The sequence below is a fragment of the Embiotoca jacksoni genome, unplaced genomic scaffold, assembly GCF_022577435.1.
Source record: "Embiotoca jacksoni isolate LCO1_2020_lvr unplaced genomic scaffold, fEmbJac1.0.p SCAF_3, whole genome shotgun sequence".
NCBI classification, from domain to species: Eukaryota; Metazoa; Chordata; class Actinopteri; family Embiotocidae; genus Embiotoca; species Embiotoca jacksoni.
In genome coordinates this window covers 9,051,648-9,076,950 of record NW_027185381.1, presented here as the reverse complement: position 1 = coordinate 9,076,950, position 25,303 = coordinate 9,051,648, and the positions used below count along the sequence as shown (strand labels likewise).

Genomic DNA, 25,303 nt, shown 5'->3' with positions numbered 1-25,303 from the left:
GCCATTTCTTTCAGGACTTTCTGACTCCCCGCTTGTTCCTAAACTGGTGACGTGTTCTTTTAAAGGCGAACAAAAGTATATCAAACGGTAGTAAACGCGATACTGAAATTTCAGCTGCGGATTCATACGAATTTGGTGCTCTCGTGAGTATTGAGGCAGCAGGGTGGTGAATGTGGGATTGGATCAAAATAAACAAAAGGCTCGAATGTTAATAGTATTAAAGGAACATGCCAATTCACTCAGAAATGTTTTGTTCTTTTTCTTGGGATTTGATGAAAACAAGAAAAAAAAAATAAATAAATATATATATATATGTATATATATACATATATATATATGTATATATATATATATCTCACCAGTCTCATTCTTTTAAGTTAAAGAATGTTTTTTTTCCAGAATGTGTGTGGACCGACCCTTTCCGATTGCTGCCCTTTGCCTTCCTCACACCCTCCCGTACCGTCACTGACTCTGCTCTATGTGGCCCCCTGCAGGTGAGCTGCGGCACATCACCAAGCTGAAGCCGTGGTCCCTGTTCGACGTGCTGGTGGAAAAGTACGGCTGGTTGCACGAAGACGCCGGCCACTTCACGCACTTCCTTCTGCCCATGCTGGAGATGGTGCCCGAGAAGAGAGCCTCGGCCGGCGAATGCCTCAACCACCCCTGGCTCAACTCGTAGCCACAAACTCTGATCAAACGTCCTCCTCCTCTTGTACCCCCCCCCTCCCCCCAGCCCCCCCCCCCCCTACCCCGCCCCCCCCCAACAGTTAGCCCGAACATCACCCTCTGGCGGCAGCCTGTGGAACTGCAAAGTGGAGAGAAGGTGAAGACGAAAATCAGAGACGAGAAAGACTTCCTTCCTGTCCCATCTCACACACATCCATCACATGCTCACATGACGAGGCTCAACTCGCACACATTTGTTCCCAAAAGGAATGTAAAGACAAGCCCGTGGAGATAACGTGACATAGCAGCCGTGTCTTCCGAAACATTTCCCGAAAAGAAGCGGATCATTCCAGGATGGATGCGGCCCCACGTTGGAGAAGGGAGGTCGGGCTTCGTCCGGAGGAAATGTTGCTTTCTTCTTCTCTTCTGCCGTCAAGATGTCAGCCAGCCTCTTGCGCCCGCCCGCCTGTCTCCTCCCGACTCTTCAGTTTAACTTGTTCGAAGCCGTCGCGGGGCCGCCGACGGCCGCTGATCATTTCGGCGACGGGAAGGGAAAGTTCAACGGGCGGCCTTGCTTGCAGCGCCGACGGCCCACGACGGCTCCGTCTGCCGTGACCTTTCCACGGCGAGGGCCTCAAAGACAGACGAGTGCGCGAGTCACTGTGAGAGAATGAGTGTTATGTGCCTGCGCTCAAGATCTGCCCACGCAGACCCGTTCTCCTCTCTTCCCAGCCCACCTTTCCCTCCTTTAACCTTGGAAGAAGCACCCACCTCGGACTAAAAGTTTACACCCCGATTTCTTCCAAGAATCCAGTCTTAAAAAGCTGTTGTCACCTGCTTGGTTCCCCTCATCGCCCCCTCCTAAATGAGCTCCGTGCTCCTGCCTGGGGGGGAGCCACCGCAGGGAACCGGAGGGCAGCCAGTCCTCCAGGGGGCACCACACGGACGGGGACAGACGGGGGGGAAAAGTGCGGATGAGCAACAAAAAAAAAATAAAATAAAAGAACAAAAAAGAACAAAAATACTACCAGGCGAAGACGGAGGAGGACTGCCTGGTCTCTAAAGACTATTTTTAAAATGCATGGAGAGACTGATGGATCAGCATGAAGGGATACGACAAACGAACGATGGATGCTCTTGTTTTGTTTGTGCATTTCGCTGGTTTCTTTCCTGTTTCATCACATCTCTTGGACATTGTGTTAGAGAGAATTACGTTAGGATACTTTGGTGCCCCCCCCCCTCCCTTCTGATGAAGATCCCCCCTCTCCCCCCTTTCTTCTCCGTTAACCTTTGACATTCCTAAATCTTGATCCTCTGCCATCATTCCTGACTTCTACTCCCGAGGACAGTTCTGTTGATTCCTACGGTGGCACGTTTACCGGATCTGATTGGTACTCCTCCCACCTTTTTTTGTCCTGTAGAAGAAGAACCCTTTTATCCCCGAGCTTCTCCAGAAAGGGGATGATCACACGGAGGTTGCACTTGTCTTTGTAGATGTCCTTCAGGGATTTGAAACCTTTGTACATAGAACTGAGATTTGGCAACGCAGATAAGCGACCGTGGACAAAGATTCAACACACAAGCATCATTCCAAAAAAAAACAAAAAAACAAACAAACAAACAAACCCGGAAGCTGTTGTTGGCAGAACTTGACTTCCTCTGATATAGTGCGAGGGGCAAGCTGCTGGAGCTCAACCCTGGAGGAAAGCTCAGACTGAACTGTGCCACCTGGTGGCTGAATGAGAGTACTGCATCGCCACACATTGCTGCTGCTCTCGGTGCCAACGCTCCAAGACTTTCCACTATCTCTCCACTTTATCTCTATTTCTGTCACACACACACACACTTATACACACACACACACACACACAAACAGAACTCGCATCATCACAATTAGTCCAGTTGCCTATTTTTCGCAATAAATGAAAAAAAAAAAGATGAGTATAAGTAAATGGTGAGATATTTTTAAAAACTATTTAATTCATTAAAAAAAATAGGAAAAAAAAAAAAGAAAACAACTTTTCTCTGGTTGTTGTGACCGTGACAGAATCTCGTCTTATACTGAGGTGATTGTGTTTGTCTATTAGAGATGTTTTTATTTCTTTTGTCATTACTATTATTATTAATTATTATTATTGAAAGATTTTTTTACACAGTTGTCACCTCTCCCCTCCCTCCTTACTTGAACAGTGCTGCTCTCTCTGCGCTCTTGATGGTGATGAAAAAAAAAAAAAAAAAAAAATCAACAGTTTTGCAATAAAAGGGTATGTGATGAGTTTTTTTTTTTTTTTCTTCGCACCAAAACCTCCTGATCTCACTCTTTCAGCCATGCTGACTGTTCTTCCTGATGACATTGACAGAATCGCGTCTTGTCCGTGTTTTTCATTGACAGATTTAATAAAATTGTAAATTAATGGACGCCGTGCCCTTGATGTAGTGCATTTCCTGCTTTGAAGTCTCCCTTTTAAAAGGCTCAGGGAAACAAAAATTCAGCAGAAAAAGTCGGCAGCGGCAGCAAAGGAAAGAATAAGATCCGTTAGCGTGGATTCCCTTTTTTTTTTTTTTATTGATATGAATAATTCATGGGGTTCCCACTGTTTTGATGGAAGTTAAAACAGGAGGGTCAGTCGTCGGTACAATCAGCCAAGCAGCTTCACACTGTTGGTGTACAAGAACAAACGTTACAGTACATCGGGATTCACCCAAGCAAATATGGTCCATCAGACAACACTATCTAATACGCAATGAAAGACATCCTGAGATCTATCATGGTAATTAAAAAGCAAAAATATGCTTTTGAGTCCCGACTAAGGATTCTAGCTGTATTTTGTATTTACAACTTAAATCGCTACGAATGGTCTCCGACGCCTCGTGCGACTCATCCGTGAGCACTCGGTGAACTAAGAGGGGGTTGCTGGTTGTAAAGTAGTCCTTCATTCGAGGTTTATTTCAGCGGGTTGAAATTACTCGCGAGACAGCGGGCGGCGTAATTCAAGAGCACGAGCGATGAATGTGGAACGACCCACCGACGTGTAAACCGCGACGGGGTGTTTGTGGCGTGGAATCTTTTCGCCGCGAGGACGCGCATCTGCAGGTGAAGTTGTGCGCGATCCATCGTGCTTCAGTGCATCAGAGCAGCGAGGCACAGTTCTTCAGCAGCAGGGGTTTGGCCAGATCCAGGATGTCCAGGTTGGGATCGAGTGACCTGCCCAGACCCTCCAGCACCATGATGGCCAACACGATGGACACAAAGTTGCTCTCCAGCTTGACCTGGAAAAACGATCGGCGACAACATGAATGAGCAATCTCGTTAGGTTGAGGCGTATACAAGCGCTGAACCAGGAACCTTCCTTCCTGTAGCTGACATTACAGACGAGTACATTGCTTCCTGCATAAGACGGAAACACTTCTGACGCAGCACGGCAAATACCGCAATTCATTTCACAGGTCAGATGGAAAGGACGTTTGTCTACCTGCGATTCCTTGAATGAATTCATTTTCAAAGCGTGGATCAGCCGTCTGCAAAGCATCCACGTCGAACGAACCACAGTACGGGGATTTCTCCGACATTAAACTTCAGGTTTAAAAACTGACAACATAACGCGACAGGAATTTATTTTTGGGGCAATTTTACTTGAGGGAAAAACCGGTCGGCACCACGGCAACAGCAACAGCTCTGTCAGAACTGCCTGTTGTGATTAACTGAGACACCACAGATCACAAGTGTGTGTGGTTTTTTTTTTTTCCTGGTTGCCCTTGATGAGTGTGACGTGGTAATATTTTACCTTGTGTTTGATGAGCAGACCAAAGACTCTGGAGAGCAAGTCAGCCACTTGGATCTACAAACGAAACAAACAAAAAACACGTAATCGGCGACCGCTATTTCTCAAAGTCACTGATGACTTTCACCAGACAATAAGAGACGACGACATTATGAACACCTTCAGCTGACGGATTACTATTTATCAAAGTCCAGAGAGTCCCGTCGGTGTTATACTGCTGGCTTGTGTTCATGTTCCACTTTGAACCCGAGCCTTTACGCAGCTTGTGTACTTCAATGGTCTCTCCTAAGAATGGTCGGCCCTTTACGAAGCACCGGAAACCACTACGAGGGTCCGTATTAGACCGAGGCAAATTTGTTGGAAGTTGCACATTATAGTCCTTCACCATAAGAATAGGGAAGCAAACGGTGTTTATTGAGCGATAAGCGCAGTGCAAGGGAGGAGAAAAGAAACACCGATCAATTGTATTATAATAAATGATCACATGAGGAGGACCAAATTGAAAATGCATTATTTTTTTCTGACGGCCTCTTCTACTGAACGTAGTAACACGACGATCACGGCCTCAACGGGGACGATTATCATGTGAAGCTACAAATCGGATGCAATTTAAAAAAAAAAAAAAGAAGAAGCCCGACCGCTGGTTTGTACCTTTCCCAGAGCGAGCGGGCTGCTGAGGGCGTGATCCACCAGCTCCGCCATCTCCTTCTTAAACTGCGGCACGTCTTGGCACTCGTTCGCTCGGGCGTGATTCAAAATCAACTCGGCCACTCGCTCGCCCTAAAAAAAAACAAAAAAAACAACGAGGAGCAAAGTCAAAGTTAGTCAAAGCTGAAGATTACGTTCGCTTCTTTTGGGATTTAAAGGCTGATGGTGATTTGCTGTGGACATGTGGACATTTTAAACGCGCGTTAAGCAGGTTTGACACGTTCTGCTACGTTTCTGCGAAGCGACGCCTTTTCGTGACGTTTCTTAATTTCCACACATATTTATTAGTCCTGAAATTCATGATCTGGTAAAAAAAAAAAAAAAAGCCTGTAACAACCGACTTCCTACTTTTAATCAAAACTTCTAAACAAAAACAGCGTTTCAGTCCGTTTCCAGCTGAGCGACAACTCAACCAAACTCAAATTTCAACGTGTTTCATCCGCACGAATGAAAACGCGACGAATGGTTTCACACGAATCAAATCGAGCGATCCAGACCGTTCCCTGAAAAACAAACGGAAGTAACTTTATTGCCGTTGAGAGGTTCAAAAAGTCCACCGGGCTATCGCTTCATCACGCCTCCGACGCACAAACGTCACGTGCGCGCCTCTGCTGTCCTCACCTGACGCAGCACCACGGCCGTGAAGACGGCCTTGAAGTTGGCCAGGTCGTAGTCGCCGAGCTGGACCACGATGCCGGCGTCCAGCAGCACCAGCTGGAAAGGGCTCGGGTCCGGTCTGACGCTGACCACCACCGTGTCCCACAAGTCCGTGAGGGTGGTCTTCCCGCGACGCTCCCCCGGGACGCCGGCTTCGTCACCGGGCCCGGCAGCGGAGCCCCGGGACTGGACCAGGATGTTGCCGGGATGAAGGTCCCCGTGGACGAAGTTATCCACGAAGATCTGAAGTGCGCACGGGACCGTGGAGATAAGTGGACGAAGTTATGAAGTAGAGGGAGAAAAAATATATATATATACATATATACATATATAATCACGGAATAACATCCAGTCAGACGGAGACATGTCTTCAAAACATATACAATAACATAAACAATCAAAACCTCCTTTCATAAACGTCGACTACCGTCACTGGTGATTACGTCGCTCACCATTTTCAGCAGGGTGTCGACTCCCATCCTGGCTATTCTCTGCTTCACCTCTTCGGGAATGTCAGAGCTCAGGAAGTTGGAGATGGGCTCACTCTCCTGAAGGGAAGGCAGAATATCAAAAGAAGTCGCGGCTTCATTTCCATGTTTCAGAAAGACGTCAGTTCAACCGGCAGAAATGACGAGCGCTTTGAAATGGAGCGCGTCTTTGTTTTGCCGAAGAGGACGACGCCTCGGCGGTTCTAGGTCGGCGTGCTCACTTCAAAGGTCTCCACCAAGACGGCCCTGGTGACGAACGGTCGCAACGGAGTTGGGAACTTGACGTAGTCGACGTCGAGGAAATTCTCCCGGAAACGCTCGATGTTCTTGGCCTCGAACCGGAGATCGATCTGAAACACACGTCCGGTCGGTTCACTGGAATTAGAAAGCGTGTCCTCCTCCTCCTCCTCCTCCTGCGGAGGTCGTACCGTTCCGCGATACGGTACGACCTCTCAAAACGGAGTCACACCATCGTTTTCAGATGCGGTTTAAACGCGGGAGTCCGGACGTTCGTACGGTACCTGTTTGGTCATGAGCTTCTCAAACTCCCCGATTATCTCACAAACGCTGAGCCATTTGAGTCCGGGCAGGCGGTGCAGCAGCCAGCTGCCGGCTTTCATCAGCAGCAGGTCCATCTCCACCTGCCTCCTGACGCCTGGATGAACCACCTAAAACACGCCAGGAAACATACAGAAACATACAGAAACGTACAGGTCGATCACAGCGGGCTCCCTCAACCGCGCGGGGTCGACGAGGGGCGAGACAATCTCGGCTGACCTTGATAGCCACGGGTATCAGGCGCTCCGTATCATGCCGACCGTCCGGATGAGTTCCCTCCTCGTGGCCCTCCTCCTCTTTGCTCCCTCTCCAGAGCTGCCGCAGAGTCCCGGTCACGCCTCCGAGGCCGGGGATCTCCCAGGCTTCCAGCAGGTCCTCTTTCTCCATCTCCTCCACCAGCGACCGGAAAGCCGGATCCTCCACCCGGTCCGCCCTGGCCCAGCCTCGGTACACCTGAGCGATGCACCCCGAGCCCACCGGCTCTTTACTCTGGAACGTTAAAATCCTCCTCCAGTCCTCCCCGAAGGCCCTGCGGAGAGACTGCTTGGTGTGGGCCCAGGAGTGAGGCCGCACCCGGACGTGGAGCCGAGAGAAGCGCTCGCAAAACCGCTGAGGGAACACGTCTCGCCTGGTGCTGGCCCACTGCCCCAGCTTGATGAAAGTGGGACCGGAGGACTCGGTCACCCACAGCAGGGCGTCCAGCCAGTGAGACGCCCAGCGGCCAGACAGCAGAGCCAGGGGGGACAAGAGAAGAAGGGGACCGAATTTGAGGAACAGAACCAAAGCGCGGAGGCCGAGGCGGAGGAAAAAGAGGACTTTGTGTACTTGGACTTTGGCTAGAGACTTCCTGCCAGAGGACCGGGACGGAAGAGTCGCCTCCTGGCACCGGGCCGCGCGCGACGAAGCGCCGACTGCACCCAAACACAGCAGCGTCACTCTGGGCACGCGGGTTAAAACCTGCCCTCTTTGGGCTGAACGTGTCCCGGCGGTCCGGACGAGCCCGATTCTGGTGAAGAAGCCCGCTTTCCGTAAAGAGGACCTCAGGTTGACGAGGACTCCTCTTGCTCCGCGGACCATCGCGGTCATCGCGGAACCGGCTGTCGGCTCCGTCCCGGAGGCGAAGCGCTCCGCACGCGCTCGGCTCGTGCTGCAAAACAGCCTTTTTTGTTGTTGTTGTTGTTGTTGTTGTTGTTGTTGCAAAAATCACCAGTCGAGGACACGAGCCATCCTCTCCGCGTGGACATCGGCAGCTTTATGGCGGAGATTTACACCACCTGGACAGAAAGACGCGAACTGCAGCAACGCTTACGTCAAAGTAGCTTCAACAACATTTGGGTATTTATTTATTTTTTTATCGACCATTTTGAAGCTTTACCTTCACGTGGGCTCCCCGGTCGTTATTGTAGTTTCCTGCAGACGCGAGGTAACTGTCACTTCTCTTCCAGTTGTTGACTAACGGGATCTTTCATGGTTCAGCTGGCGTTGCTGGAACCAAACGAGAAGGTCCAAACACCGCGAATGACAGCCTGCTTCCGGGAGTGATGTGACGCCGACGGGGGGGGGGTGTCACGTGACTTCGTCTTAAAGGCACGCGTGTAAATTGAACAACTTGTAAAAAAAAAAAACTTTTTAACGATTGGATATTAATCAATAACGTAGCGGACGTTTCGTGTCTACGCCTCTTCCGCTCACAGAGTGTTTTTTTTTTTTTGTGTGTGTTTTTTTTTGGTCTTACTTTGCGTTTTTTTGTGTAAGTAAAAGTAAAAAAATGTTTTGTTAAATTAATTTACCAGCTTTTGGATCAAATGAACCAACAAGCGAAGTTTGTTTAAACAGCGTTTCTTACAACAAGGTATGTCCAAAGCTTCTTTTATTATTATTATTATTATTATTATTATTTATTTTACCAAATCAATAACAGACATTAACACGAGTTCAAGTCACTGCAAAGACGCTAACTGGTCCAAAGATGGAGACATGTCACACGTTGTTCACACTGTTTGTCGGTCAGTTGAGAGTCCCAATGACCTCTGGGAACTTTAGATTGTGTTTAATTTGTGGAAATTTAACAGAACAAATGAATCTATATCAAGGAAACAGTCGTCAGAGGAAGTCGAGTAGATTTACTACATTAAGAAACCAAATATATTCAGCTTACAGAAAACAAAACAAAGGGAGGAAGGCTTTCTGTAACATGAGAAATGTTTGGCATTAACAGGTAAAACAAATTAACAAAGACAAGTTTTTTTGTATGTAACTGTCAATAAATTATAGGACCCACAGTGTAAACAGAGTTTACAGTATGTGGTCTGGACGATAATGAAGGCAGCATTAAAACATACTTTCTGGTATGATAATCTGTGTTTCCCTGAACAAACGTCCCAAGAGATCACTTCAGAGCTGATTTATTATTTTTCCTTTGGTATTAGTATGGCTGGCAAAACCAGTTTCTGGGTCATAAAGGAAAGGAGGAGACGGGGGAACAAAAACACACTCTGGGTGTGATTTCATTGTCATTTCCTCTGCTTTAAATAACAGGTCGTGCAAACAGCTTTCTATGCACCGTCAAGGACTGAGAAGTTGTTTGGGCCATGTTCCCTGTCCCGGTGAAAGTCCCCTGGACGGTGGGCTCAGTGGGCTCAGTGGGCTCCCAGGATCCCAGCTGTAGGTCTGATAGAGTACCCAGCAACACAATAAGGTGGGCTAAACGCCAAACAGATGTTGCTGGCCTCCACCTCCCTCCCAATGTTCCCCCCACAGCTATTGACAGACAAGCCAAGGCTTTTTAGATCTCTCTTGCATTTCAAAGGCGAGGTCAGGGTCGAGGCTCGGAGGTCAGCGGGATAGTTGCTCTGCTGAGGTGATGCTGTTCGACGCTCAATGAAATGTCTGTCGGAGTGCAGCCCTCGCGTGTTTTTGTGTGTTTTACAGTTCTGACTCTGAATGACCTCACATCATTCAACCAGAGTAAGATTATGTTCCCATACTGCAGGACAACATCAGGAATGCCTCTACAGTCAATAACATTAGGTTGTTTTTTTTTTTGTAGATCTTGTTAAACTTCTTTTATTTGTTGCATGTATACACATGTATGTTGGGCATAAACTATTGTCTATAAAGCTATAAGTGATAAACTATAGTTGTCTCAAAAACATATAGATCACACACAGCTACTTTATGAAATTACATAAGATTGTAGTTATATTCATAATATGGTGCGTCTATTCCCATTAAGGCTGCAATTAATGCTTATTATCGATTAATCCAAAGATTTGTTTCTGGATTAACTGTGTAACTGGTTTAAAAATATCAAAACGTAGTGAAATATATCCATCTGGGTTCCTTAAAGCTTAAAGGTGACAGTTTTGACTGACTACATGTGTCGGGCCTGCCGTCCAAAAAAAAGAGACATTTTTTTTTGCTGATGCGGAGCAAAGAAATTCAGCAAATCTTCCTGAATGACAAGCCTGAACTAGTTTGGCATTTTATCTTAAAAGACTTAAAACAATCCTGAAACTAGTTTGTAGTTAATTATCTGACGAATCATTTCAACGCTAATCTTCATATATAGTCTGTATCTCTTCATTGCTGCTGCTGTTCATCACAGTACTTTTACTATACTTAAATCTAACATGTCACATTAGTGAGTGAACTCATTAATCAAATGGAAATGTCCAAATCTACAGGGCTTCATTCAATACCCGTATTTCTTTAAATAGGAAAAGGAGAATGCAAGTTTTGAGTCCTTTCTGTCTCTGCAAGTTTTAATTAATGAACTTCCCAAAGAGCGCCTGTGGGGTTGGACAGGTTAGTTGTTAATCGCAGTGGTCATCAGTATGCATGTCTAGTCTTGTTTCCTGCTCTCTCACTTTCTTGTTCTGCTCTCTCCAACAGGATCATTGAGTCACTCCGGGCCTGATGGCGAGCTCGACTCCCCACTTTGTGTCTCCTGACTGACGAGAGGTGACTATCAACTCAAACACTGTCAAACCTTTTTCTGCGTAAAGTCTCACCACGCACAGTATTTAAAACACTACTCATACCTGTGCACTACTTGTGGTTGTTGTTGTTGCTGCTGCTGCTGTTTGCCACATGTGAACAAAACAAAACCACGAACAAGATGAAATAGATGAACATTTTATCCCCTCATTGAGAGCCCTTGGGCTCCTTTAATTGGCTCCCAGAGGAGGTTTTTATTTATGTATTCAGTTGCTCTCAGCTTTGCCCCTTCCTGCTCCATTCCTCCAATTTCTTTTTTTTTTTTTTTTTTTTTTCTGAGCAGGACACTCGGTTTCCCCAGCAACCAGGGCTCCAATCGCAGGCCAGCTGCAGATTAGTTCAGCAGTGGGGGGTTTAGGTGGGTGGGAGGGGATGTGGAGGGAGGGGAGGGGGGGGGGGTGATGATGGAAAATGGAGAGGGAGGAGAGAAAGAGAGCGAAGGAGGGAGGGAGGGAGGAGGGGAGGGGGGTGGCGGCCTGAGGGGAAGGAGGAGTGGGAAAAGTTTGAGAAGGGGAGAGAGACAGAGAAGGAGTCAGTGTCACTGAGAGATAGGAGGCTGAGTGAGTGTTTGAGAGCTAAAAGTGGAGAAGGAGCTGTAAACATTTTAGCCCGGAGGCCGGACGAGAGGAGGGATTTCCTCTGACTGTGACTTTTTTCAAACTTTTTTCAGAGGTGCACCCTGTGTCTTCGCTCTGTGTGTGGGAGGTACAGGCAGGAGCAATGCACAGTGAGAGAAGTCAGAGGCAGGGGTAGGGGAGTACAAACCGAGAGAGAGAGAGAGAGAGAGAGAGAGAGAGAGAGAGAGAGAGAGAGAGGGAGGAAAAAAAAGGGCTACCACTCTGAAGCAAAGGAACCATGCAAGTGGATGCTATCTTCTGCAGGGTCAGGTTTCGCAAAATGAGAAACTCCTCCAAGTGCACTTCAACAGGGCTCACCCTGCTCAGAAAGGTAATGTCATTTCAAAGTTTCTTTATTTTCTCACTAACAAAGTGAGAGAGAACGTTTTCTGTACAGCCTGTTGTGCACATGGTGATTTTTTTTTATTTTTATTTTTTTTTTTTTAATGAATCAGTTGAATCGGTGTAGTTTGTTCAGACTGAAAGACTCAATGCCATGCAAGTAGCTTTCTCACATTCTCTGCAGTCTTAAATACACGCTTGTGCCCGACTTTGAGCGTGTCAGCATGCATCCGTTTGTCCATGTACACAATGTATGTCTCTGCTCGTGTAAAGCAGTACGGATGGTGCATGTTAGGATGTGGTTTTGTCCGTGTTTATTTAAGCCATATTTTATTCTGGACTGCTCTGGCTCCACTTAAAGTATGCTGAGTGTTGCTCAAGTAGCGAGTCTGAACCGAGTCCATTACAGCTGCCCACAAAACAGTCTTCTGTACCTCACTGAGTTCTCTGAGCACACATGCATGCTCGCCGGTTGTCAGCACTCAGCGGCCTCTTTAAAATGAAAACAATGTGCAGATAGATGGTCTGGGGACAATTTGGATAAGGGATGGAGAGTACGATAAAATCATCACATTCCTGACTGGCTTGTTGAGAAAAGAGAGAGAAAAGAGAGAGGAGAGAGAGAGAGAGAGAAGAGAGAGAGAAAAGAGAGAGAGAAGACAGAGAGAGAGAAGAGAGAGAGGAGAGAGTGAGAGAGAGAAGAGAGAGAGAAAAGAGAGAGAGAAGACAGAGAGAGAGAAGAGAGAGAGGAGAGAGAGAGAGGAGAGAGAGAGAGAGAAGAGAGAGAGGAGAGAGAGAGAGAGGAGAGAGAGAAGAGAGAGAGGAGAGAGAGAGAAGAGAAGAGAGAGAGAAAAGAGAGAGAGAGAAGAGAGAGAGAGGAGAAGAGAGAGAAGAGAGAGAAGAGAGAGAGGAGAGAGAAAAGAGAGAGAAAAGAGAGAGAGAGAGAGAGAGAGGAGAGAGAGAAAAGAGAGAGAGAGAAGAGAGAGGAGAGAGAGAGAAGAGAGAGGAGAGAGAGAGAGAAGAGAGAGAGGAGAGAGAGGAGAGAGAGAGGAGAGAGAGAAAAAGAGAGAGAAGAGAGAGAGAGGAGAGAGAGGAGAGAGAGAGAAGAGAGAGAGAAGAGAGAGAGAGAAAAGAGAGAGAGGAGAGAGAGAGGAGAGAGAGAGAGAGAAGAGAGAGAGGAGAGAGAGAGAAGAGAGAGAGAAAAGAGAGAGAGGAGAGAGAGAGGAGAGAGAGAGAAGAGAGAGAGGAGAGGAGAGAGAGAAGAGAGAGAGGAGAGAGAGAAGAGAGAGAGAAAAGAGAGAGAAAAGAGAGAGCGAGAAGAGAGAGAGGAGAGAGGAGAGAGAGAGGAGAGAGAGAGGAGAGAGAGAAAAGAGGAGAGCGAGAAGAGAGAGAGGAGAGCGAGAGAGAAGAGAGAGAGGAGAGAGAGAGGAGAGAGAGGAGAGAGAGAAGAGAGAGAAAAGAGAGAGAGGAGAGAGAGAGGAGAGAGAGAGGATAAGTGAGATGATCATTCTTCAGTGAACAAAGACACCTCTTCATGCGTTGCCTGTATTGTTGTGAGGAGGCAGGCTGAGGGGGAAACCTCCCCCGGGAGGAGAGGGGAGTTCAGCTTCAGGTGGCTCCAGAAAGTTATCGTCCCAACGACCTGAAATATCATTTTGTATGCAGATGATCTGACATCACTGACACTGCTGTTGGGTTAAAATGCCTTTACACCCGAGATGTTGCAACATGATCTCCACCGCTTCACAAATGATCAAATGCGCGTCTGTTAGTGAAGTCGTTCGACGACACCTGCTGCCTCGACACCCTGGTGATACATCTTGCGCCGCCATCGGCAGTAATTGCTGTTGTTTTTGGAATAATACTTCTAAGCTGGGCTCTTAGCACGTTAAACAGCCACGGAAAACAGCAGCGCATCCAGGATCGATCCTCCTGGATGGAGGAACGGTTGAAAAACACAACACAATGTTGACCACACTGTTTGAGTGTCAGATGACGACAGGAAATCCCAAAAGGCAGAACCGCCTATTAACAAAGTCACCAACAAAATATAAAGAGACCAATTTGGTTAATTACTGTATAAATGTTTTCATCGTAAACAAACGTGATTTTTGTTCATATTTCTCAACACAGTGCCGTCTTAAAAACCTACCAAACATCTTGAATGCATTTCAGGACCCATAAAACATTTACAATGGTTTAATAGTTGGGAAATAATGTAAAACTTGCGAGACTAACTTCTTTTTTTTTTTTTTTTTTTCTCAATTGCTGCATTACTTTACTACCACCATCTGGCTTTATGCAGAATTCATAGAATCTGAAGCATGGACAGTATTTTTCCGTCTTCCCTTCCTTTTGACAAACATGGTTTGTTTTTGAGGTAAAAGACGATTAGCAACCGATGTGTGAAGTTTTTTTTTTTTTTTCAGCTGATGCAGAAGTGTGTCCCTAAACTCAGAACAAATACGTCCTAATTTCATGATTTTACTTGTGGCATGCACATACAAAATAAAAAACAACAACTGCTCTGTAAGTGCCACCAGTGGTTAAATACTCCATAAAGCGCCTTTAAGTTTCCGACGCATCGTTTGCATGCATGTGTCCATGTCCTGTAAGCAGCGACCCATCAGATGCTTTCCAATCAGCCAACATTACAATGGCTTCCCTCAGACCTTTCACAGTAGCTGGACGATCATTTAAACCCAACAACTAAATCCACGCAACACGCAACATCGGACCATTTGATTTAATATAGTTGACCGGAGGAGCGGCCGAGGTGTTCTTCACTTTCTGTACTTGAATTTTCTTAGTGGGATAAATAAACAGCTTTCGCACAGCTTCACTGAGCACAAATCCACATTCCTCTACCGTGTCTCCTGTTTCTGTCTGTTGTGGCGTTGTATTTACTTAACTGGGTAAGGCAGGGAGTTAATTGAATTGAGACCGGCTGAGAGAAGGTTTATAGAGTTGGAGATAAAGAGACGGGGACGGTCTGTCTGGCTGGTCAGCAAGGTTATAATAAGTGGGCTGCAGGTCTTGTCCTGTGAAGCCTGTGTGTGTGTGTGTGTGTGTGTGTGTGTGTGTGTGTGTGTGTGTGTGTGTGTGTGTGTTACTAGTGTTGCTATCACAGTGGTCTGGCAGATTTTACATCCTCGGGGTCGAAGGCTAACTGTGCGCATGACCGCTGTGCGAGAGAAGGAGCGCTGCCGTGGAAAAGCAGGTATTAGTGACTTTGTATTCATCGCTCACGCTCAAAGCCTCAGTCTCCCTCTGTGATTCATTTTGCTCTCAGACAAACACTCATTCATTCTCTGCACATTTTCTCCGTTTTTTTTTTTTTTTCCCCCCTCATGGCTGACTGGACTAGTTTTCAGTTCTTCAAACCAAAATATTGACGCACTCATATTCGTGGTATTCTCACTCACTGCCCATTTATCTAATACCTCTCTGTGACTCATTATTTCCTGCAAACCCACTTACACAACCACACTTCAACATATCAACACATGCAACACACGAAGTCTTGAATCCGCTCAGTGGAGGTTAAGAGCATGTTTCGTCAGTATGTTTGCTTTGTATGGGGGAGAAAATACTCTGAAAACTGATGTTCCAGATGTTCAGGTCTCGTGACAAGTCTGTCATCTCTCACAAACTGAATCAGCTTGTTTTTTTTTTCTTTTTTTTTTCTTGGAAGAAACACTAAAATGGAGAAGTCAGTTTTGAATGATTGGTACGAGTCTCGAGAGTACAAATTCATCCAAAGAGCAGTGTTTAGCTTTACATTGACGTGTTATAAACGAAGTATTATATTAAATTTTTTCTCGCAGACACATTTTTCATACACTTTTTACAAACTTGTCAAATAGCGGTGGGAACATTTAAGAAGCCTGTGTGTGTGTTTATGTACTGTAGTTTCAGTGGGTATAAACTTGTATGTGCATTCTTGCAGGGTGTCAGTGTGTGTGTGTGTGTGTGTGTGTGTGTGTGTGTGTGTGTGTGTGTGTGTTAGCCCATTGACATCTGTCGTCTCTATTGTTTTCTGCTCAGAAAAAGTGACAGCAGGGCTTTAGGAGGTTACAGCCCGTCCACCCCTCCTCTTAAAGGAACTACCCTTTTGACAGGCACTCTGCAGGGCGGCCCGCAACTTAAAGATCCCACCGGGCCAATCTCCTGCCCTGCCAGAGCTGCTGTTTGTTACCACGGTGACATACTTTGAAAGAATGTGTCCTGTGGTGATGGTCAAAGAATTCCTCTTGTTTCCAAGTTATGGTGCAGGGTATTGTCTGTGATGTTGTTGGATGGTCATGGGTTCAGTCAAGATCAAAAAACAACCCCCTCCACACACACACACACACACACACACACACACACACACACACACACACACACGGATGCATTGGTAAATGCTTACCATCTTTAGACACCCCGTAACCCTGTCCTTGAAAGAGTCCAGACCAACACACACACACACATGCATGCATGGACAATGTATACCATCCCACTGGCAGCTGGCCATATATTTTTAATTAAAGGCACCCTTAACCCTGAAACACACACACATGCACACACTCTTTCTCCAACCTCTCGCTTTGCAAGCTGTTACTCTGTCTGTCAGTTTCACTCTGCTGAAGTTCCTGAGTTGTATTAAATAGAAATTGGACCATGGCTTGAGGGAAAATGGTTGCTGCGACTCTAATTGGGACATTTTAACAGGACACGGCAGGCTGAAATTTCTATTATGCCGTGTTGTTTACACAGACTACAGTGCAGAATGTGAATCCTGAGCAGAGTTCAGGCAGGAGACGTGGGCATAGACAGAAGCAGATACAGCTTGATGGCAGGGAGTTAAATGTGGGCTTGGAGAATCATCACGGGAAACCAAATGCTGATGAGCACCCTCCAAAACCCCAGTGTTGTCAGCTTGGTGTGGCTTTGCAGCTTGTACCCATTGGCAGCGTGTGGCATGGACTCGAACACACGCACACACACGCACGCGCACGCACACGCACACACACACACACACAAACAAACAAACAAATAAATACTTTCAGTAAAGCAGACAGAGAAATGTAGACCAGAACAGACACATGGATCCAGACACGTGTCCACACACAATGACTGAAATACACTACTTGCACATGAACATGCATTTATTGTTTGCTTAACATCCCCTGCTTGGAAAAAAAAAAAAGAACTTGTCGGTGAAGAAGACCGCCGCCTGGAAAGGAATGTGTCCATCTGGGTTCAAAGTGTAATTCTAATGTGACTGGACAGCTCATTGATTCAGGCGGCCGTGTTACGACGAGCAGTCCAAACAAAATGGGAAAAGGTTTCTGTGTGCTTTGTTACTTTGGTGTGACGGAAAAGACGTAAGAGCAATGACCTTCAAATCATTCAAGGACTCTCAGCTTTCTCTTCTCTTCTCTTCTCTTCTCTTCTCTTCTCTTCTCTTCTCTTCTCTTCTCTTCTCTTCTCTTCTCTTCTCTTCTCTTCTCTTCTCTTCTCTTCTCTTCTCTTCTCTCTCTTCTCTTCTCTTCCCTCCGACGTGGCTGAGAATGAGAAGAATGTTGTTTACCTGTCAATTTAGGGATCCACTCCATAATGACAATTAAAGCAATAGTGCTCTGCAGGTCCATCCAAGTGTAACAACTTAATGAGTAGATACTCCAGACACAGTGCAGACACAGAGGAGCTTTGATCAGATCTAAACACTGTCTTGTTAGTTTCTAGAGCAGGGAGAGTAGTAGTTTTTCTTTGTCTGTCTCCAGTTTAATTATGGTTTTGACAATCAAATTCTTTATTACACTGCTATATATAGTGCCAAATCGCTGAAACTTCTGTCTATATTAAGTAAGTCATTCATGACTCTGAATAAATGTTTAGAAATGCGAAGTTATGAAACTATACCTTTTTGCATAACCTGTTTCTCCTTGTTATATTGTTCACTGTCTCTGATTTAATGCTGAAATATAAATCAGCTGAACAACAGGAAGGCTTGTTATAAGCAGCTTCAAATGTTCAGTGACTTCAGTCAATGAAGCATTAGTCTGTCAACAAAGTCAACAAAGGTGTTCACACAGAAGAATTTATTAACTACTTAAAACTCAAACTGCAAAGCATATTTTTCACGTGTTGAGTACAATTTGTCCCGAGGTTCCTGAGAAGCTGACGATGGAAACGCAAATCGTACATCTATTTGGTTTGGCTTGCTTCACCGGTGTTAAACACCCTTCTCTATTTCACTCAGTTTTTCATCCACTGGCGGTTATTGGCCCAGGCCCACGGCTGTCGGCTAAGGGGTGTGTGGAGGTCAAAAACGTCGGCTCCGACTGTGGAGCTTACACTCCGGAAGAGCACTTTCCCAAGCTCTCGCCTTGTGCGGCTCCCCCGGGGATCGGCTGGCGAATTATAAAAATCTGTTTCTGTGCAGGCCTGCAGGGGAGCAGGGATGGGCCGGGGGAGCTCTGGTGGGAATTCTCAAGTGGAACCCTTAAAATATGAAACGGGGGGGAAAAAAAAAAAACAGGAAGGAGAGGGTTTTGACATTGGAGCTCAGCTCAGAGACTGCGCCTTGGAAGAGAAACTGGATCTGGGGCTCAGAGAATAATGTTAGTGCGCTGATGAAGCCAGGTTATTGTTGAAAGCACATTCACTGGGTCTGAGCCTGTTTCGAGAGGAAAGGTTTTACCATTAGGCTCGAAATGCCACATTCTGTGTCAGCACCGTATAATGTCAGATAGCTGTAAATACTGCTCACCGTCTTTTTTTTTTTTTTTTTTTTTTTTTTTTCATGAATGATGGTGTATAAAAGTGACACTTCCTCACATGTCTGTAAAACTCAGGCACTTTGGGTGTTGTTAACAGCAGAGACAGGTATTGTCTGAGGTGTGAGACGTGCTGTGGCCGTCTCCTATATTTAAGGGCTCGGTGAAACAAAATACAGCCGCGGTTGCAGACTGCAGAAGGTCTGCGTGTCTATCACCTGCCATATTACTCGTGGATGTTAATAAATTACCTCATCCACTGAAATTCATCACCACCTGCCAAATAGCAAGGCTCATTGCCAAGAAGAGCTCCATGGCTTCTTTTGTGTGACGAGCTTTCCTGTTAATGGTCTTATTCACTCTGTCAGAGATGATTTATTCTTGCTTCAATCACGGCCCTCCGACCGCAGGTGCATCGAGGCCAGGGTCTTGTTTCTTACCACAGGATGAGCCCTTGAAGTTCACCAATTTGTCTTTAACAAATCAGCTTTTTCCTTCTTTTGGGAGGAATGTAGCTGGGTATGAAATTTAGAATAGCTTTATTGTCCAATACATAAACAGGAATAAGTAAAAAAGCTCGCATAGACGAACAACACACACTGGTGGCTCTGTGAGGCTGCGCTCTGACATGTTGAGATCCTTCACTCGATAAGTCAAAATTCGTATCTGCTGGGAGTGCTAGGAAAAGTCAGGGGGGGGCATTAAGTCTTATAGCCTTAAGAGAAGATGGATATCTATCAAAATATTTTAGCCATCCATCCAATAGCTGCGGAGATATTTCTCTCTGGGCCAAAATGTTGAACAAACCGAGCGACCGATGAGCCGTGCTGCTGGAATGGCTGAAGGATTATAAATAGAAACAATAGATTGCAAGCTATGCAAGAAGCAATAATATATAAAGTATTTAAAGATAATTGATGCATCTTAAAATCCCTCTGTTGGCATTGATTAAACCTCCGAGAACTCTTCTTCTTTCATTAAAATTACATACAGAAGTTTTTTTTTTCCTTTGTGCCGTAAAATGACTGAGATGTACCTCTACACCTTTGTCTGTCTATGAATATGCAAATAGTTCTCGCCTCTATCTGCACCCACTCATCCCCTTTTTGCTTGCATCTCAAGCTGGAAGCTCAATGATATGGAAAGTTGACTGGAGTAGGTTTCTTAGATATGTGATGTATGAAACACTGGCTGTCTTTAGTCTTTGCGTTTAAGACTCTCAGACCGTCACAGCAGTTCCAAAGTGGAAATGCTCAGCCATTTGCTGCTTATTTTGCTCATAATATAATTATAATAATAATAATGATAACTTTATTTATATAGCACCTTTAAAAACAGAGTTTACAAAGTGCTCTACAGAGAAGCAAAGCATAGTCATACATAACGTCAATACCGGTAAACATTTAAGAAAACAGGAGGCAAAAAAGACCATACCATAAAGGTAATGAATACAACAACAAATGTGTGCTGTACCTATAAACATCCAGTGGGAGTTGTTAACAGGGTTAAAAACTTGACAAATCTGGATTAAATAAAAACAATATCTTCTATATCTCAAAGAAGTTGATTCTTGGTCAGGTCTAAAGTTCCAATATTGTCCAAGCAAACCAGTTACAATATTTACAGTATTTCACCCAGCCAGGTCTAAAGGCATTACTGTATTTACTTGTCTCAAATGGGCACCATTGAAGGTACAGCTTGAAGATTGATGCTATACTGATTAATAAAATACTATCTATTAGACACTTTCTTGGTTGCACGAGGTCAAAGTGTGAACAGTAGTTGTGTCAACAATGGAGACCCTTTTTCTTTCTGACCAGTGCACACCTGACCAGTCACTGTGCAAAGCTGATGCAACTGTCAGACTAACTTTTACAGGAAGTTATGAACATTTTCCTGCCCTGATCACAACAATTAAAATGTGGCTTTAATTTCTGTTGGGTGATCTAAGAAGCACTTTTATCTAAGCAAACTGAGACCTTCAGTAAGAAGAATTTCTTCGAGTTTGGCTGGAGCTGCAGTGGTATTTCAGCTGTAAAGGTACCAAATGTAGATTTCTGGATTGGACAGAAGCAGTGTTAGATGTTATATGTGGGCCAAAGTGCGAGCTGTTTAAAAGTGGGCCATGGGATGAGTTGGCGTAGCCCTCGGTCTGTGGAGCGAGCGGGGTAATTGGGAGCAGACTGGGGATGAGTCAGGAGCTCTGCTGATGAGAGCTTTCTGTCTGTGGGGAGGGAGCTGGACGACAGATGCTCCACCTCTGCAAGAAAAAGAAACACGACACCCTCTCCCAGATGGGGGGGGGGGGGGGGGGGGGGATATGGGGATTTGTTTTCTCTGCCTCCAAGACAGATTCATCCTTCTCCACTTCTTTTTCTCTTCTCACTGGGAGGATCTTGTCTCTTTCTCTGTTCGCAAAGCTTCTCTTCACTTCATGGACAAGCCTCTTAGTTGGTGATAGGTAAATTGTTGAGATGAAAGAATTAATTTATTCTTCAATTTTCCACGAGGTCAGTCGAGGACTTCTCTGCACTTAAAAGCTCCATTTGAATTTCAGCTTTCATTTCACAGTGTTGAAGCCTTTCCCTCCAACCACTCCAAAACAAGGGCCTATCACATTTAAATCTTTAGTGCATCATTAGCTTGAAAGCTGCACCATTTGCAGTCAGTGAAATGTGGAATGGAAACTCCAAAGGAAAGGGAGGCCTTTCCCATTGAAAGCCTGTGGTTCAGCGCTTAAGGAACGGTCATTTGTAAACTCTTGACAGGTGGAGCGAGTGCGAAGGACTTTTAGAAGGATTTTGCTGAGTTTGTGTGGAGTTTTCCTTCCGTTTGTTGCCATTTTTTGACCTTGCGGTAGTCAGAGCTGTCACATTTATCAGCAACAAACTCAAGTTCTTACTGTACAGAGTGAAGACGTAAGCAAGAAAACTCGCCCGAACAACTAATTTCAGGAGGTTGGCCTTACTCTCACTTCCTCCAGGTCACATCACACTTTGTATCTGTTTGTCTGCACCAAGACAAACAAGAAAATAACTACTCATTTCATGTAGAAGAAGCCTCCTAAATGGTGTTGCAGTCTGTCCCGTGGTCGTGCCCGTGCACCATAATTACATCCGTCGTGGCTTCCTTTGTGACCCCAGTCATAATTACAATTTGTTTATACATTTTCTGAGGTAGTATTCTGGATCGTACTTCCAGCTCCCAGCGGGATAGACTGCAGACACCCGGGCCGTCAGGAGTCCCTGTTAAAAACGACAACCACAATAACAAGAACTGTTATATGTGTGGCATTAGAACTACAACAATGGATAACTGCATTATATTTAGACTGGGCTGATAAGCAAAAAACATGCAGGGAGAAATTAATTGTTTGTGGTATCCCCCTTTAGTTCCTGTCTGGTTCTGTGGCTAACCCAGTTTCAATGCTGTCTCACATCCATCCTCCTCGTACAATGGAGGGAGAGGGGAGGGTGGAGGGCCGAGGGGACACAGCACAACGGGGCAGGAGGATTGTCAATGGGTTTGGACAGCACGTTGGGCAGTGAGGTGGCTTGTACATGCACTGCACTGCATGTGTGTGTGTTAACTTCCAGGCTTGTAACACTTTCATACATACACAGACCCACGTAGTCATAGAGCTGGCCTGTTTGGCTCAATTCCAAGGCCTTGCTATGAAATCAGTTTGGGAAAGCAGCAGGGGCCCTGAACAGGACACAAAGACAGAAACACAGAGTGGGAGACTGCAGAGACACGATAAGATTCCAGTCTTTATTTGCCCACCGCTCTCCTCCTCTTTCTCACTATACATTCTTTCCTTTTCCATCAAACCTTCCTCCCCTACTTGTGCAGGAGCCTGGAAGAACCTTTCCAAAGCCTCTGAGGTCAAGACAGCATGTCAGTCACTTTGAAGTCCCCTTATGTTTCAAACTAAACACCCCATGACAACCGTACTGTGCTCAAAATAAATAAACAATCTCTGCTCCAGATTGGCAGAATATAAGACAAACTACAGTTAAGTGTGAAAGAGAATGAGAGGCAAAAGATTCAGTTCCTTCCTTCCTTCCTTCCTTGACTGCCTGCTCTATCATACTTCTCTTTTCGCAACTCCAAGACTAAGTGGGAATGAAAGAAAGAGAATGAAAGGGTGAAATAAGAGTGAAGGACCGGGAGGAAAAAAAAAGCAGGCAAGTTTGCCATTCCAGAAAGAGCTGGCTGAATGTGCAGTGGTGCGGTAAATTGATTGCAGGCAAGGGTTTGGCACATGTTATACTGAACCACAGCTTGAAGGGGAGAGGGTCCCCAGCTCAGCCTGGGTGCAGAAACAAGGAGAAAGAAATCAATATTCGTTTCTTCTTCACTTTAATTCACATTTTGAGCTATCGTGTTTTCTCTATTTACTTGAAAACCCAACTCGTATGATGATGGGTGGTCTATGGACGTCTGCTCTTTGGTTGCTTTCTGTATTTAGTGTAACTCCAAGTCCTGATAACTGTGAAAGGCAGCGTGAGCTATCAGTGACTTTGCCCTTTTTTGGTATTTTGAAATGACAGAGAGAAAATCAGTTTGGGGAAGAACAAGCGAGGGCTGATGATGTCATGATGTTAGCTGTTCCTGCAGGGCTGGATGGAGGGGAGGATGACATCTTTATGAGAAGCAGCTGGAGGGAAGAGGCAGACAGGCAGGCCTCCAGAGCACCATAACAGCAGCAAACCCACAGCTCGCTGACAGCAGCCAAGAGGTCTGATATAGCGAATTATGAAACACTGACAACACCACCTGCATATAGTGTGATGGAGCTAATGCTATGCCACCAGCAAAACTTTGTCACATTATCACGAAACATTAACACTTGAGATAATATTTGGAGCATGACATCATCTATTAAGCTATGACTCAAAAAGGCCAATTGACCATATCACTGTCTGCGCTGATACTGTTCAGACCTGCTTTGCATTACATAGCAAAGAGCACGAGAAAGAGAAATTTAACATTTAAAATGACTGATGATGACGGAGTACACACAACTACTGATGACTAATAGTTGTCACTGCACAAGATAGCTCATAACTAACTCAGCTTGAGGACCGGTTCATTGTGGAAAAGTGTGGCTGCGTTTGCGTGTCTTTGTGTGTGTGATCACTGCCATTGAATGAGTCCAGGCAGATTCTGCGGGCTACCTCTGGGAATCCAACATTGTGCGAGTTCAAAATGAAAAACCTAGTCAGGTCAAGGGTCACCTATGAAAGGCCTGCGTGTGGATCGAGTTGAGTAATATGTGAGCTTGCTAACATATAATACACAAGTATTTTGGAGTCCGTGTGACCTGTCCTGTGGGGAGAAGGGTCCAACTGCAGCGTTAAGTCTGGGGACAACATCTTGTCTGACGGTTGGACAGTGCATTTATTTGAGCTTGACCTGGCTGTGATCACCTATAACAGGCGCTGAGAGAGGATCATTTGTTTTGGCGCATGTATAGCATGGCCTCCACACTTTTGGTAAAAGTAGCATTGATTTCTCTTCATTTTTATCTGTTCAGTATCCTTGTTTTCTAGTGGCTGCAAAAGTCCTCCAGCAGACTGACTTTTCTTGCTATAGATCTATTGGACTTGCTCCCATACAGTAAACTGTTGATTCCCTCTCTCCTCTTTTCACTTTACTTTACATTTTTAAAATAGGTGCTGCTAGTCAATAACTGAGGTACTAGTTATTACAGCAACACAGCAGCATGCTTCAACCGTTAAGCCTAAAAACTAAACAACATCCTTCTCTCTGTGGTACATGTGAGCGCATGTTTGTAAGCATCTGTCCATGTCCCGATAGCCAGTGTCCATCCCTTGATAGAAATCTCCTGCAGGGTTTGTTATATAACTGATGCTTGGCTCTGATGCCCTGTCGCCCCCCCCCCCCCCCCCCCCCCCCCCCCCCCCCCCCGCTGCATGCTGTTATCTCTATCTACTGAAGTCTTTAGGTATTTAGGACTGCGTGCTGTTCAGTGAGCATGAACTCTTTTTTCATCGGTGGCCAGGACTGTTGGTCCCACATGAAATCTATTTGTTTATTGATTTTTATCTCAAGATCATTATAAATAATTACTGTAGAAGAGTCAACAGGTGATTCCAGGAATAGAAGATACCAACAACAAAAACATCTCTTTGAAGCAGAAATATCAAACAAGCAAATAATTTCCATTCCGTGAAACGCTCCTCTGCCGCTCTAGTTGCCGATGAACAATAGCACTTCCATTTCCTCTGCAGCGGCGCGTACGGCCTGTCGCACCTCACAGGACAGTGTCTAAATGGGCTCTTTTGGGTCGCAGTTTCCCGGTGATGTTTTTATTGGCCTCAGCAGATGGCTTCCCTCAATCTTGGCATTGTTATGGTGGCCATCTTGTTCCGGGGGTCACTCTTAACAATAGTTGCTTGTGGCTGTAGGAGACAAAAGCCTTTGCTGCCTGCCGAAAAGAGTTTCCTCAGTAACCGAACGCAGTAAAACCAGCAAATGCTGTCAAATTTACTGCTTTTACAAGATGTGAATACACTACTGCTTGTCAGGTTCAGGCGAGTGCTGGTAAGCACTGTCCTGCATGTATGAGTCAAGTTTGAGATGTGTTCAAGTCCAGTAAGTCAGAATTGTGGGAAAATACCAAATTACCTTTTATTGCACTGGAAATTCCACCAAGAAGCACTTCTTGTTTTGGCCTTCGGGCAGCAAACAATGAA

At 45.5% G+C, this 25,303-nt stretch overlaps 3 protein-coding genes across 16 annotated transcripts in view; 2 read left to right on the top strand and 1 right to left on the bottom strand.

Moving 5' to 3' along the window:
* Positions 1-3,084, top strand: part of srpk2 (SRSF protein kinase 2) — a 66,207-nt gene extending 63,123 nt beyond the window's left edge. For all 10 annotated transcript variants that reach the window (XM_069163622.1, XM_069163614.1, XM_069163620.1 and 7 more), the window contains one exon: positions 495-3,084. In XM_069163622.1, coding sequence (XP_069019723.1) covers positions 495-679 — 185 coding nt within the window. In that variant the 3' untranslated portion in view covers positions 680-3,084. The remainder of the gene's footprint in view (positions 1-494) is intronic.
* Positions 2,203-7,945, bottom strand: adck2 (aarF domain containing kinase 2). 2 transcript variants are annotated; one of them, XM_069163624.1, is made up of 8 exons: positions 7,079-7,945; positions 6,823-6,969; positions 6,523-6,651; positions 6,266-6,361; positions 5,778-6,056; positions 5,100-5,228; positions 4,452-4,505; positions 2,203-3,324 (listed from the first exon to the last, which is right to left on the bottom strand). In XM_069163624.1, the coding sequence occupies exons 1-8, from the start codon at positions 7,943-7,945 to the stop codon at positions 3,247-3,249; spliced, it is 1,779 nt and encodes a 592-aa protein (XP_069019725.1). In that variant the 3' UTR covers positions 2,203-3,246. The 2 variants fall into 2 exon arrangements, with proteins under 2 accessions (XP_069019725.1, XP_069019724.1); XM_069163623.1 differs by having other exon boundaries at positions 3,239-3,936.
* A 173-nt stretch (positions 7,946-8,118) lies between these two features.
* LOC138206707 (DENN domain-containing protein 2A) overlaps positions 8,119-25,303 on the top strand; it is a 37,587-nt gene continuing 20,402 nt past the window's right edge. Inside the window, exons 1-2 of one of the 4 annotated variants that reach the window (XM_069163612.1) lie at positions 8,119-8,194; positions 10,754-10,822. The gene's annotated coding sequence lies outside the window, so the exon portion shown is untranslated. Of the gene's footprint in view, positions 8,195-9,397; positions 9,890-10,753; positions 10,823-11,353; positions 11,807-25,303 lie in introns of those variants that run through there. The other 3 variants (XM_069163610.1, XM_069163609.1, XM_069163608.1) reach the window with 3 other exon arrangements.